The 12,090-nt window shown below is 39.5% G+C and overlaps 2 protein-coding genes across 2 annotated transcripts; both read left to right on the top strand.

Annotated features, from left to right (window-relative positions):
• The first annotated feature begins 168 nt into the window (after positions 1–168).
• LOC127365494 (protein mono-ADP-ribosyltransferase PARP4) lies at positions 169–5,287 on the top strand. The gene is made up of 5 exons (XM_051403631.1): positions 169–1,040; positions 1,347–1,407; positions 2,220–2,322; positions 2,774–2,906; positions 3,219–5,287. Exons 1-5 carry the CDS (start codon positions 169–171, stop codon positions 3,424–3,426), a joined length of 1,377 nt encoding a protein of 458 aa, XP_051259591.1. The 3' UTR covers positions 3,427–5,287.
• A 1,412-nt stretch (positions 5,288–6,699) lies between these two features.
• LOC127365519 (CD209 antigen-like protein E) lies at positions 6,700–11,591 on the top strand. Its single transcript, XM_051403670.1, has 6 exons — positions 6,700–6,781; positions 6,881–6,982; positions 8,151–8,282; positions 9,657–9,799; positions 10,234–10,337; positions 10,656–11,591. Exons 1-6 carry the CDS (start codon positions 6,715–6,717, stop codon positions 10,810–10,812), a joined length of 705 nt encoding a protein of 234 aa, XP_051259630.1. The 5' UTR covers positions 6,700–6,714; the 3' UTR covers positions 10,813–11,591.
• The last annotated feature ends 499 nt before the right edge of the window (positions 11,592–12,090 follow it).

Genomic DNA, 12,090 nt, shown 5'->3' with positions numbered 1-12,090 from the left:
GTGCTTCACAAAGGCCCCTTCAAAAGTTTGCTTGGTAGAATTAATCTAAAAACTGATTTTTGTGTGTTAAGTACAATGAACTGGTGGTGGTGTTTAAAAAGCGCACGCGAGGAGTTTTAACTTAACGTTGTCTTTTTATCTCTCCTTTTGCAGTTTTTGACCTGGTCCATGTGCTACATGATCTATGATTCTCCTCTTCCTCTGTGTCACTCTGAAACCAGCCTATGCCATGACTCTGAACTGTCTTTTAGCCAAAGTGGTTTTGTGTTTAAATCCGGACGTTCTTCACCTTCCTCTGGTGCTCCAGCTGTCCCAGCTAATCTTTCTCAACCTCCTCCTCAGTCCTCTATTCGGCAACACTCACTTACTCTTAGTGCTACGGGTGCTCAGGCTCTCTCAATCGATAGTTCTCCACATCCTCCTCCTCCACCACCTTCCATTGGTGCTCCAGCTGTCCCATCTAATCTTTTCAAACCTCCTCCTCTCCCTCTCTATGTTGCTCACTCTGCTACTCGGCACTCATTTAAAAAACATGTGTGGGCTATGGGTGCTCAGGCTGTCTCAATGGATCGTTCTCAACATCCACATGCTCCTCCTCCTCCTCCTCCTCCTCCATCCATTGGTGCTCCCATTGTTGGTCAGTCTTTCTCATATGATCCTTCTTCACCTCCTCCTCGTCCTCCTCCTCTTCCATCCATTGGTTCTCCCATTGTTGGTCAGTCTTTCTCATATGATCCTTCTTCACCTCCTCCTCTTCCTCTTCGTCCTCCTCCTCCTCCATCCATTGGTGCTCCCATTGTTGCTCAGGGTTTTTCTGCTCCTTGTGGCACTCTCTTCGGAGCTTCTCAACCTACCAGGCACCAGTTAATAAGGACTTCCATGTTCTCCGGTGCATCTGCAAAGTCTGCAGATAATCTGATTGGTCCAAGCAAAGCATCATCATTCTCTGATATCACAGCTACTAAAAGGAGAACCCGAGCTCTATTTGGTCGAATGGAGTTCTCTCGACCTCAGCGTTCAGCAAAATATCCACTCTTTGAGTAAGTCCCAAAACTTTTACTTGTTTTAAGATATCCTTCAACCCTGATAATAATTATTGTAAGACAATTGTTGCTGTGCTTATTTAAAATGGCTGCAAGCTTTGGTTGACAAAATGAAAAACAGAATCCATTATCTCTATGTTAACTGACTAGTGGATTGAAAGTTATTTTGTGTATGTGTATCTATGCATGTGGAAGAAAGAGAGTCAGCTCAAGTGTGTGTGTGGTTACGTGTGGGTATTTATAATAATATATAATATTGCCAGTATTCACTTAGAGAGTCCTGTTTTGATCATGTTGTTTCAGGACAGCACGTTCTGAAGCACTGAAGCTCAGATGGACAAAGATCTTCCAGATGCAGCATTCAGTAAGATGTGATACAATTTCATTGGATCTGCTTGAATGCTGCACTTGCACAGATGAAACTAAGAACACAAATAATAGCTTCTTTTCATTCCAGTGTAGCAACTCCAGGGTCCTGATATTGTGTATGCTGGTTTACTCGTGCCTACTCCCTAATTTAAGCCTTCTCAGTTCCTGCTGGCAAGATAGAATGTGCAGTGCAGTGGTTTCCAACCGTTTTCCTTGAGTATTGCAACAGAGATGAGTTTTGCTGATAGTGTAGGAACTTTAGCATCTATATTATGTTTGTTTTTTTAACAATCCTACGTACTTAAAGGCTTCTTTCAGTCTTTTCTTCTCATTGTTCTATTGGATGTTTGGTTGTTTATCAGAGTGGAGGCTCTGTTAATAAAGCTTGTGTTCAGTTCTTCAAAGTTTAGATCTTAAATAAAAAAAACAAATTTTGAAAAATTAAACTTTAATAAATATCGGATCATCAGAAATTGCATTTTTTCACAGAAATTAATACAAAGCTGAGGTATAGGCTTACTGTGTGTATTTTTGAAGTTTTCTTACAACCCTTAAAATCCCAACTACATGAAGCTTTGGTGACCCCACGTGGGCGTCCTGTCCTCCAGGTTGGGAACTACCGATTTAGTGGATACTGTTGTCCAAAACAACTTGCACTACTGTTTCTTGTTTGTTTTATTTTAAGGTTGTGCTGTCCTTTACTATAACATGCATGCTCATACTGGCAGTCCTGAGGGAAGTTGGACATTAATGTTTTGCTGCCACTTTGCATAGGAATTGAATTTTCTTTTGATCTGTGTGTTGCAGGAGGGCTACTGGGAGTTAACCACAGAGCTGGGAGAATTAATAAACGTCGATGTAGATCTCTTTGCCAACGTGTTCCTGAAAAGCAAGGGCATCCATTCTCTAGGTGAGAACTCCTAAAATCAGTTTCAGGCCTTCAGAGTCTTAATATCTTTGTCATTTCAGACCATTTTGAACCAACCTTTCTGGGACTGTAAGATTGGGAATATACAGTGGGGACAGAACCGTTAACATCATTCACTTAAGTTAATGTACCATAAGGTATTATGTACATAGTCCTCAACTAGTTGTCCAAGGGCTAGAATTTTTTTCTTCTTGTTTTGTCCACAACACAAAGATATTCACTTTACTGTCAAAGAGGATTAATTAAAGCAGAAAATATTCCCATTTGAGAAACTGAACTGAAGAATTTGTGTGCATTCCTTTAAAATCGACTTCCATAAAATCAATTATCAAAATATTTGGCGATTAATTTAGTAAATGACCACGTATGGACCAATCGTTGCAGTTGTACTGTACTGTAATAACTGTGATCCCTGTGTGTGTGTATGCTGTAGGTGCGAGGGCCCATGCAGACATCCTAAAGCTGGTGGCGACTCTTCTGGTTCTGCAGCTGATGAGGGTGAAAAGGCTTGAGGAAGGCAAACTTCTGCGCACCCTCTTCTGCCTGGACGACTCCTCTCAGACCAGGTCTGTCCAAAACCAGACGAAACGACATGAAGATGGCGTGTTCACTTTTTTGGTATTTGTGGGAATGTTCGAACCAGGACACATGAGGACAAAAACAAGTGTTCTTATGTTGATGAAGCAAATCTTTCTGAGCCTGAGGTTCAGTTAGAATCACATGTGGGTTACAACCTACAGTAGATTTAAAATGTCATTCAAAAACACCGCATTTGATCAATCCAAATTGTCTGTTTCTCTGGATGATTTTTGTAAACTTAGCTGTCACTGTTCCCAGAGCGGCTACCTCTTTTGGTAACTACTGACTTTTTCTTCTAGGCCTGAGCGGTGGGAGGAGCTGAAGAGAGCGGTGGACTGGGTCTGCTGGGCCGACCGGCAGTACCCATGTGTCTACAGCCGGCTGGAGTTTGGGCGGAGCTGGGAATCCTCCACGCGTCAGCTGCTGGGCTACGAAGGCCTCCCTCCCTTCTCACCTCTCAGTGGTCTGAACCTGCAGAAGACCGCTGCCCCGTTACTGGTCCACTAAGCGGGCCAGCTGGAGGAGAAGATGGTGTGAGGGGATGAGATTATCTTTTTAGACGTAGACCCATTTCTTTGGCCAATGTAAAGTACTTTGAACTGTCAGTGTCTTCAATTAAACCTTCCTAAGCCCCGCCCCTTTTAACTCTGTACTCCAATAGCAGTTGAGCCATTGATCAGAACCTTTCCTGTGCTGAGATACGCTACGTGCTAGGCTCGTCTATGCTGGAAAGACAACCACATTTTGAAGATAGCTAAAAGATAAACGCGACATATATTGTCACCTCTTACGTTCGCTAGCTAATGTTAGCAAAACGCTAGCTTACTTGCTAGCTAGTGTACATCAGTCATTAGCTAGCATCTAGTTAGATGGCCAGTTTTTAGCTAGCTAGCTAGTTAGTTAGCTTAATATATGACTATATATACGTTGTGAGATATTTGTACAATAAAACATGTGACGAGGGTTTGTTATACTGGGTGTTGGAAACAAAACAGGCATTGTGTAGGGAAATATTCTGCTGACACAGTCACAGGTCCTTCCTGATTATCTTGGTGACCTTTGCCTGCAGGTTTTAGAATAGTCTCTAAATGAGAAACACACTGAGCCTTAGTCATTCACTCAAAATTAAATTAAATAATCAATAAGCTGGTGAAGCACCCACTGTAAGTAAGCGCACCCTTTGTCCTTTTTGATTACATTTTAGTACCTCCAGCCTGGGAGGTGATGGGCAGAGTGTGGACAGTGGTCATTGCAGAATTATACAAAGAAACCGCCTCTGCCAAAATAAGGACCAATAAAGATAGTGACACATGTACTAATCAGGAAGGATGACACCCAGAATAACAAACTCATAAAAAAGAGGGAGCAGACTGTGCTCCTGGTGCCTGATCCTGCGGACCTTTCGAGTGAAGCAGATCGGACCCACAGCTGTGTTGTTTACTTATTCTCTCAAATAAAAGAAGTTGAGGACTACACTTCCTTTAAGGTCCTTTCTCAAACAAAGAACACAACAACGTCACTTTTATCTTCTAACCATCTTTAGAATGTGGTTGTCTATTCAACATAGACAAGCCTAACACAAAGCATATCTAAGCACAGGAAAGGAGAAGCTGACCGAGCTTTCAAAATGTGCAGAACTTAGGAAGGTCAGTTGTAACTAAATAACAAAGATACAGTTGCAATTCTGCAGTAAGTAAAATACAAAACAGTTTCTTTAATCGGGGTAAGGTATTTGAGATTTCTCCAGCGAAACTTCTCCTGGAGAAAGCTCATTTCTCCGCCATGTATATGGGTAACTGGGTTTTCTTTTTAAGTTTACTTGTGTCTATGACAGAGGCTTAAGGCAGGGACAGTGTCACTGTGAGGCCTACAACTTGACTTACATATACAACCAGCTTTTATTACTTCATTGTATGTTATAAGATCAAACTGAAAAAAATACAATGATAGTAGTAGTAGTAGTAGTAGTAGTAGTAAATTACAGGGAATGAATATAGAATGGAAAAACAGGGACAGCTTAATGCCACTTTTTCATGTCTGATACAGACGGACATGAAAAAAGTACCGATACGTGCCAATACTGACACCAATCCAATACTGTCTGTTTTTCCTCTCATAAACAACTAAGCTGTTAATAATACATTTGTTTGGTTGAACTTGTTAACCTAGCCATCTAAAAAACATCATGATCAAAGTGTGAAACAAATATTCACTCCCATCAAGGATAAAACACAGCGTTCAACATGCCTCAGTTATTCACTACTACTGCTGCTTTTTATTTCAGCCTTTTCACACAGAACTTTATCAGCATTTTTGATTAATCAGCACCATTCAAACATTAAAAATAAAGTTTGAATAAATGCATAAATTGCACTCTGCTGGGTTTTTTTTCTTCCTAGATATTAAGAATGTGTTTTAAGGTGATAGTTTACACAATTACTTTCTGTCATTGTCACTAAGTTGGCCTGTTTTAGTGCTGATAGTGTTAGCCTGAAGTAACAATGAGGGCAATAACAATCTCACATTATGTGTATTGATGCCTGTCAAATAAGATATAACTAGCAAACCTAATGGCAGGTCTGTTATTACAGAAGATTATATTATGTGTTCTTACCAAAAGCAAAATAAATACCAGGAACTGTGTGTGCAGTAGATGTCCTTTGACAAGATTTAGCTCAAGGAACTTATTGTTGGGACAACAATAAGACTGATGTTAATAGTTAATAGAGTCGCTGACAGAGCAACTGATCCATTACTTTACTTTGATGACCAGTGGTTTGTGTAGGAAATACCTGTTTTTGACAAAAAGTGAATTACACACAAGAGACTTGGTGTATTGGTGGTCATTTGTTGTTCTTTGTTATGGTGGGAGTTGATATTCCAGTGAGACTGTAATCATCATCTTCAAGAGATCATTACAGGAGCAGTAAACTCAGTGTGGTTGTACCTCATGGGTCAGTAAGTTGATGCATCTTGGACCAAATTTTGTGTCAATCCATAGAAATACTTGACAAAAAGACAACAAAATTTGAACGTTGATTTCACCCTGGGAAGACGTGTCTTTTTTCCTGGGCTGACTAAAGACGTCGTGTTGGATCACATGAATGTCTCTGAAGATAGAACTCGCTGCTGGATAATGGTAAGTGCTGAGCTCACACAAGGGGTTTCCCTGTTGCTTCCAGTCCTTAATAATGTTTCATTCTCATTGAACTCAAAGCAAGAAATCAAATGAGCATTTCCCAAAATAGCCTTGCTAGTTACACTAGTGCGACCTTGGCGTTTTGTCTTACCTGGTAACTCACAAGACCTTGATAAGACGTGATATTTTTGTCCTTTGCTGAATTTTTCCAATATACATGTTGCAGTGGTGTTTGAAAGGGTTACATATCATTTTTAGGGTAAATTAAATTTGAGAATGTTAATATAAAATAAAGCGACTCAATCATTCCTCTCTGAGGGGTGTTACATTTATTTATTCTCTCCTCATTAGAGGTCATTTGAAGTCGCCAATTCAGCTAACTTCTTCAACAGTGCAAGCTTAAAATAAAGTGTATACAGTGTATCTAGGGACTTCACTCTTATGTACAGTATCTGTTCATGTGACTATCATTACACGTGTGAAAAGAAATCGAGTTTCAGTTGGTTAATTGTTGTACAAACTATTTTTATCACCTCTGAAACTTGTGACTTCCTCAGAAGTTGCAGAGAAATTGTTGACTTATATCATCGTTCTGCTGTGCTGTAACCGTGCTGCAGAGCTGACTCTCTAGGAAATAGTTGGTGACTTTATGAGCAATGGAGGAAATCTATGTCAAAGTTGAATATAAACCCGTCGACCCAAGACCCTTAGCAAATCAGACAGGTAAGACCGTTCAGTCAGACTGAGAGGTTGTGCACAGATACATATTATCATCTGTCATTATTAATATTGTACACTTGACTGTATTCACTGATCTTTCAGGTCCCACGAGCTCTGAGAGGAGATTTCATGGATCTGTTGTTCTCTGTCTGGGGCTGTTCACTGTTCTCCTGCTGGTTGGACTCATCGCCCTCAGTGTGCACTGTGAGTCTGGTTTTAATGAGTTAACTTCAGTTTGAATTGTGTTTTTTTAGGAGCATTGGAGCATTTAGGAGCTTTGTTCTGCTCTAAAGCTGCTTGTTTTACCAAAATGTCTGTTTGCCATCCTGGCTTTTCTGTGATGTATTTTTCCTTTACTCATTGTCTTTATAGCACTTTGTCTGTTTTGAAAAGCATCACAGAAGCAACACTGACATCATAAGAATATATTTTGTACGAACCATGAATTTTTCCACCCATGGTAAAAAGTCACATTCAAGCAGCTAGAGCAGCAAAAATGAACAAAAAACTGTTTAATTGTCTCGTCCCACTGTGCCACATTTGGCACCCCTGGCATCTTCCTTTCATAGAGCAGCAATAGAGTCCCAGTAAGAAAATCCCAGAATAATGTCACCATTTTTTACATCAACAGAGCGGACAGTTGCAGCAACACAATAAAGATGTCCATGAAAACACCCATATGGACTTTTACCGCGTCCAAAACTCCACTTCTGGATGAATTTGAAGCCCATGCTAGTGTTAATGAGTTCATGCTTGCTGATTTGCATGTTGGAGTACACTCCACAATAGTGGCTTTCACCTCTTGACTGTAGTCCTATGCTGGACACCAGGTTACTAAAAAAGGAGCATTATAAAATAATGGCAACAGAGTTGCAAAATTTTGCCACAGACAACTTCAAAGAGTTGCTCCACAGACTCTCTCACAAAGACAAAAGCAGGTCCTTCATCCTGACCTGCTGCTTCATTAAGATGGTGGTCTTCCTGAACCAGTTTGGCCAGAAAGATCCAGATAAGCTGGATATTCCTGATCTGGTTGACCCAAGATGATGTGATGGCAGTGTCCGTCCACAGTGACACCCATACACCGTTTCTTTTTATAGCTATGGCTTGCAAGTAGCAGTAACAGTCAGAGACATATTGTTCTCCATAGTGGGGATCCACAGGGGCTCAAATTGTCAGAGAAATCTGGTCAAAACTGGGAAGGATGTTGGCAGAGTCTTGCATTTCACTGGGAAGGCAAGCTGACATTTAACAGATTGCATAAGCAGAAAACGTGATTTATGAACATTGTTATAGAAACTTCAGTCAGAATGAATTAGGTATTTTCAGATGAGGAAACATGTATCTAAAAACACACATGTATTTATTTCAGACCATGACTCATCTGCAGAACTCTCCATCAATGACAAGCTGTCCTCCATGACTGAAGAGAGAGACCTGCTGAATGCCAGCCTCACTGAAATGACTAAAGAGGTGGACAGGCTTCAGAGATTGCCCAAACAGAGTGAGTGTTTGCCTATGTGGGTTCTGCACAGCTGTCTCTCAACATAGAGATCAGGACTCACCACAGCCTCGAGTACAGAATAGCACGATTCAGAGAATATGTTTAACACTTACATCACCTTGTCCAAACTTAACTATTAACTTTATTTGAACATCTTCTTGGTCTCATTGCTGTTGTAAAATTGCACAATTTACTGTAAATGAGACAGTAAATAGGCTCATAGCTGTCACTTCAATAAGGCACAGGATGCAGACTGTTTAGTGATGAACCTGTGTCATCACACTATGTAGACTGTATATTCACAAATGATTATGTATAAGGCACCTTTTCCACTTTAAGATGTTATTAGTATCTATTTTTGTTAAACCCCAGAGTTTTCAAATGTTTTAAATGTGGCCACTTTAAAGAGTTTCACTTCCTTATAAGATTGTGATCCTTCCAAATAATAATGCATCTTCTTTATATGCGTAACTATTTTTGCTTGCGACAATTTTATATACAACATGCGTCATCTGAGTCCAGTTTAGATCTTTATTCTATGTCAAGGGTAAATTTGATTCATAGTAGACACAGCATTCAAGTTAATTAAAAGTACTATTAGAATGTACAACTATAATAATGGTAGCCATGATAAGTGCTGCTGAGAAGTCGATGGTCAGTGCATTGACAGTATATATAAAGGGCAGAGCTTGCAGGCCTGTGACTTGAAGCCAACGCAAAGTATCCTGCATTCTATGTAATGGCCAGCAGGGGGGCAGCTCCACAGGTTGCAAAAGAGTCCAGTAGTAGGGAGTCTCATTTGATTTATTAGCTCAGTAAACAGTTTCCTAATTAATTTATGGTCTCAGTTGCTGGTTTCATGTCCTCTTAATGCAAAATGATGTTAATTTAATAAATGATGGTCCCATTAAGAGTAAAACAGACGTTAGAGCAGAGTACGCTTTAGAGTGTGGCTACCTTGTGATTGACAGCTCATTCTCAGTGAGTCTGTCCAGCTGAACGCACCAAACTCAGATCAAACTGTCAAACTAGGCAGTGCTGATCAATATAATGAAATAATTATCAATTTCTTGCTAAAAATAGTTTCAGAAACATCCTTCAAAACAGCACTCCACAAACCAGTTGGTGACATCAGGTCCACACTATTAAGCACATTAACTGCACTAGGAACAAAGGGACATTTTAATAAAGCTGTAATAGTTATTTTGTTACATTCTGGGTAAGGCCTGTTTTTATTCATTATTCACTATATCATAAATGCCCGTGTACACAAACATTGTCATCCACAGAACATATATTTAATCTCACCCTTTCAAATAGAAGAACATGGGTCTTTTCTGATCTTTACTGTGTTTTGTTTGGTTCATTTTACAGAGAAAACTTGCCCTGCAGGATGGAAGATGTTCAGTTGTACCTGTTATCTCTTCTCCAATAATTCTCATTCTTGGGAAGAAGGCAGACAAGACTGCAGAGAGAGAGGAGCAGATCTGGTGATCATAGACAGTTCTGAAGAACAGGTAGTGTGCAGTTTTTCCTTTTAGATGCAGCAGATTCTTCCACCACTGACTATGATTTCTACTCTTCATCATACTTTTTTATTAGAATATATTTCATTTTCTTATAATCTGTAATCATCGTTGGGTTGATTTGAATGGGAGCAATGTCATTTTCCTCACTTCTATGGATGAATCCATTGAATCTTGGAATAAAAAGAGAACAGATATCAGTCTGGAAGATCAGATTCCTTCCCCTCCTTCAGGTTGAAGTTTGCCTCATCTACATATGTGTGAATGAACTTTTATGTCCATTTCAAGCTGTATAGATGATGCAAATGTAGACATAGATAGTGATAGTGAATGTTAGTGGATCTTATTGAAATTAATCAATATAATTATATATATATAATAAGGTTCAAACTAAAGATGGGATTTCTTTCCTTTACCTTTAACAGGAGTTTGTCACTAAAAACATCAGGAAGGACACCTGGATTGGTCTGACTGACAGAGACAATGAGGGCACCTGGAAATGGACTGATGGAACTCCACTGACTCTGGCGTAAGGCATACAGTAAATTCAGTAAATGTTCTACACCTTATTTGAATATAGGCACATATACAACTCTTGCTGTACATTACTACATTTGTTTGTGTACGACTGTATCATAACTGTTATCAGAGTCAGACTGAACTTAATTTTCAACCTTTCATGTTAAAGTAGCTGCTCTACATGCAGAAAAACTCACTGGTTGACTTCAGTGGGTGGAGACAAAATAATACTTAAATTAATACACCAGAAAATGTTAAACTTGCAATCATTTATTTTTTGGGAAGTCGTAAATGCTGTTAAAAATTCACCTGCTCAATAACCTCCTAGGTACTGGGTGAGAGGGCAGCCTGACAGTGGTGCTGGAGATCCAAAGTGGGGGGAAGAGGACTGTGCAATTGTAATAGCTGGCAAGGAAACTGAAGGAAACTGGAATGATCGGCGGTGTGAGGATGCTCAGAAATGGATCTGTGAAAAAATGGCTTGAGGTTTTAAACAATATGTTTATAAATAATTTTGTTATGTAAGTTATGATTACTCAAAAGGCCTTTAATTGCATCATTGTACGTGTAAATAGAAAGAGAGAAATAATGTACATCAACATGGACTATAAAGGAAAGGAGACCAGGAATTTAGATCTCACTAGGATTTTTTAACTTGGACAATTTTGGAACAAAATGGGATTTTTAGCATGTATATACAGATGTATGGCTGATGACTACCATCCAGTATGCAATGGAACTTAATGTTCCCCCAAGTGTTGTAGCTAATGTTAATTAATTAACTATAATGTTTGACCCTGAATGCACTGATAAGGATAATAAACAGACTCAATGCTTTCCTCCACAGTTATTGAATAGAGGAAGACATTTACTGTCACATTCACTGCTTTTGTCAATTCACCTAAAAAGTATGAACCCATAATTAAATGAAATCAAAGTAATTACTATGACATTACACAGTCCACACCAGAAAACCTAATGACAAATAACGATTTATACAGTAGACTTCTGTAATTGATTGAATGTAATTGAAAATGACCTTTGACTTCTGTACTAGATCATTTAACAAAGCATTACATTGTTGTCAAACTGTTCCTGTTTTAAGTGTTGCAATAGACAATAGTCATCAGGTACTTTTTTCACTTGTTACTTCTGCAAAAGATAAACCTCAAGGAAACCATAAAAACCACCAAGAATGAGTTCAGTCATTTACATCCTCAGTGGAGGAAATCTATTGACAAACCTGTTGACTCAAGACTCTTTAGAAACCAGACAGGTAAGAATGTTCAGTCAGACACAGACAGACTGATATATAGATAGTGCAGTGTGTCACAGGGATGCCCCGTGACCTGTAACTTAAATAAGACACAACATAGAGTGCTTGTCCACCTCAGTCACTGTTACAGTCACACTTTTTCCACTGTTGACTTCTAAAATGATCTATTGGCTATCAGGTAAATGTGTGCTATAAGTTAATTGATTCCTTAATCATTACTTCCTGGGGTAGGAGGAGCCACAGGCTATATAAACAGGAGTTGAGGGTTCTCCCAGGGGATACTTTTTGCCAGATGATGTTGGCGAGCAGGCCACAGGGATTGTTGGCTGCCAGGGGCCCAAGTTTAAAAGGGGCTTAGCCCAGAACAGAGTTGATTTTCTTTCGCTTTGATACATGGAGCTAGTTCAGGCAGTCAATTCGAGCCGCACCTCCATACACATGTGACATACCTCACTCTCCATAATCACTAGAAATAAATACATTTGGA

This window comes from Dicentrarchus labrax, unplaced genomic scaffold (assembly GCF_905237075.1).
Source record: "Dicentrarchus labrax unplaced genomic scaffold, dlabrax2021, whole genome shotgun sequence".
NCBI lineage: Eukaryota > Metazoa > Chordata > Actinopteri > Moronidae > Dicentrarchus > Dicentrarchus labrax.
Note: the sequence above shows the minus strand (reverse complement) of the source record. Positions and strands in the feature narration are given on the sequence as shown.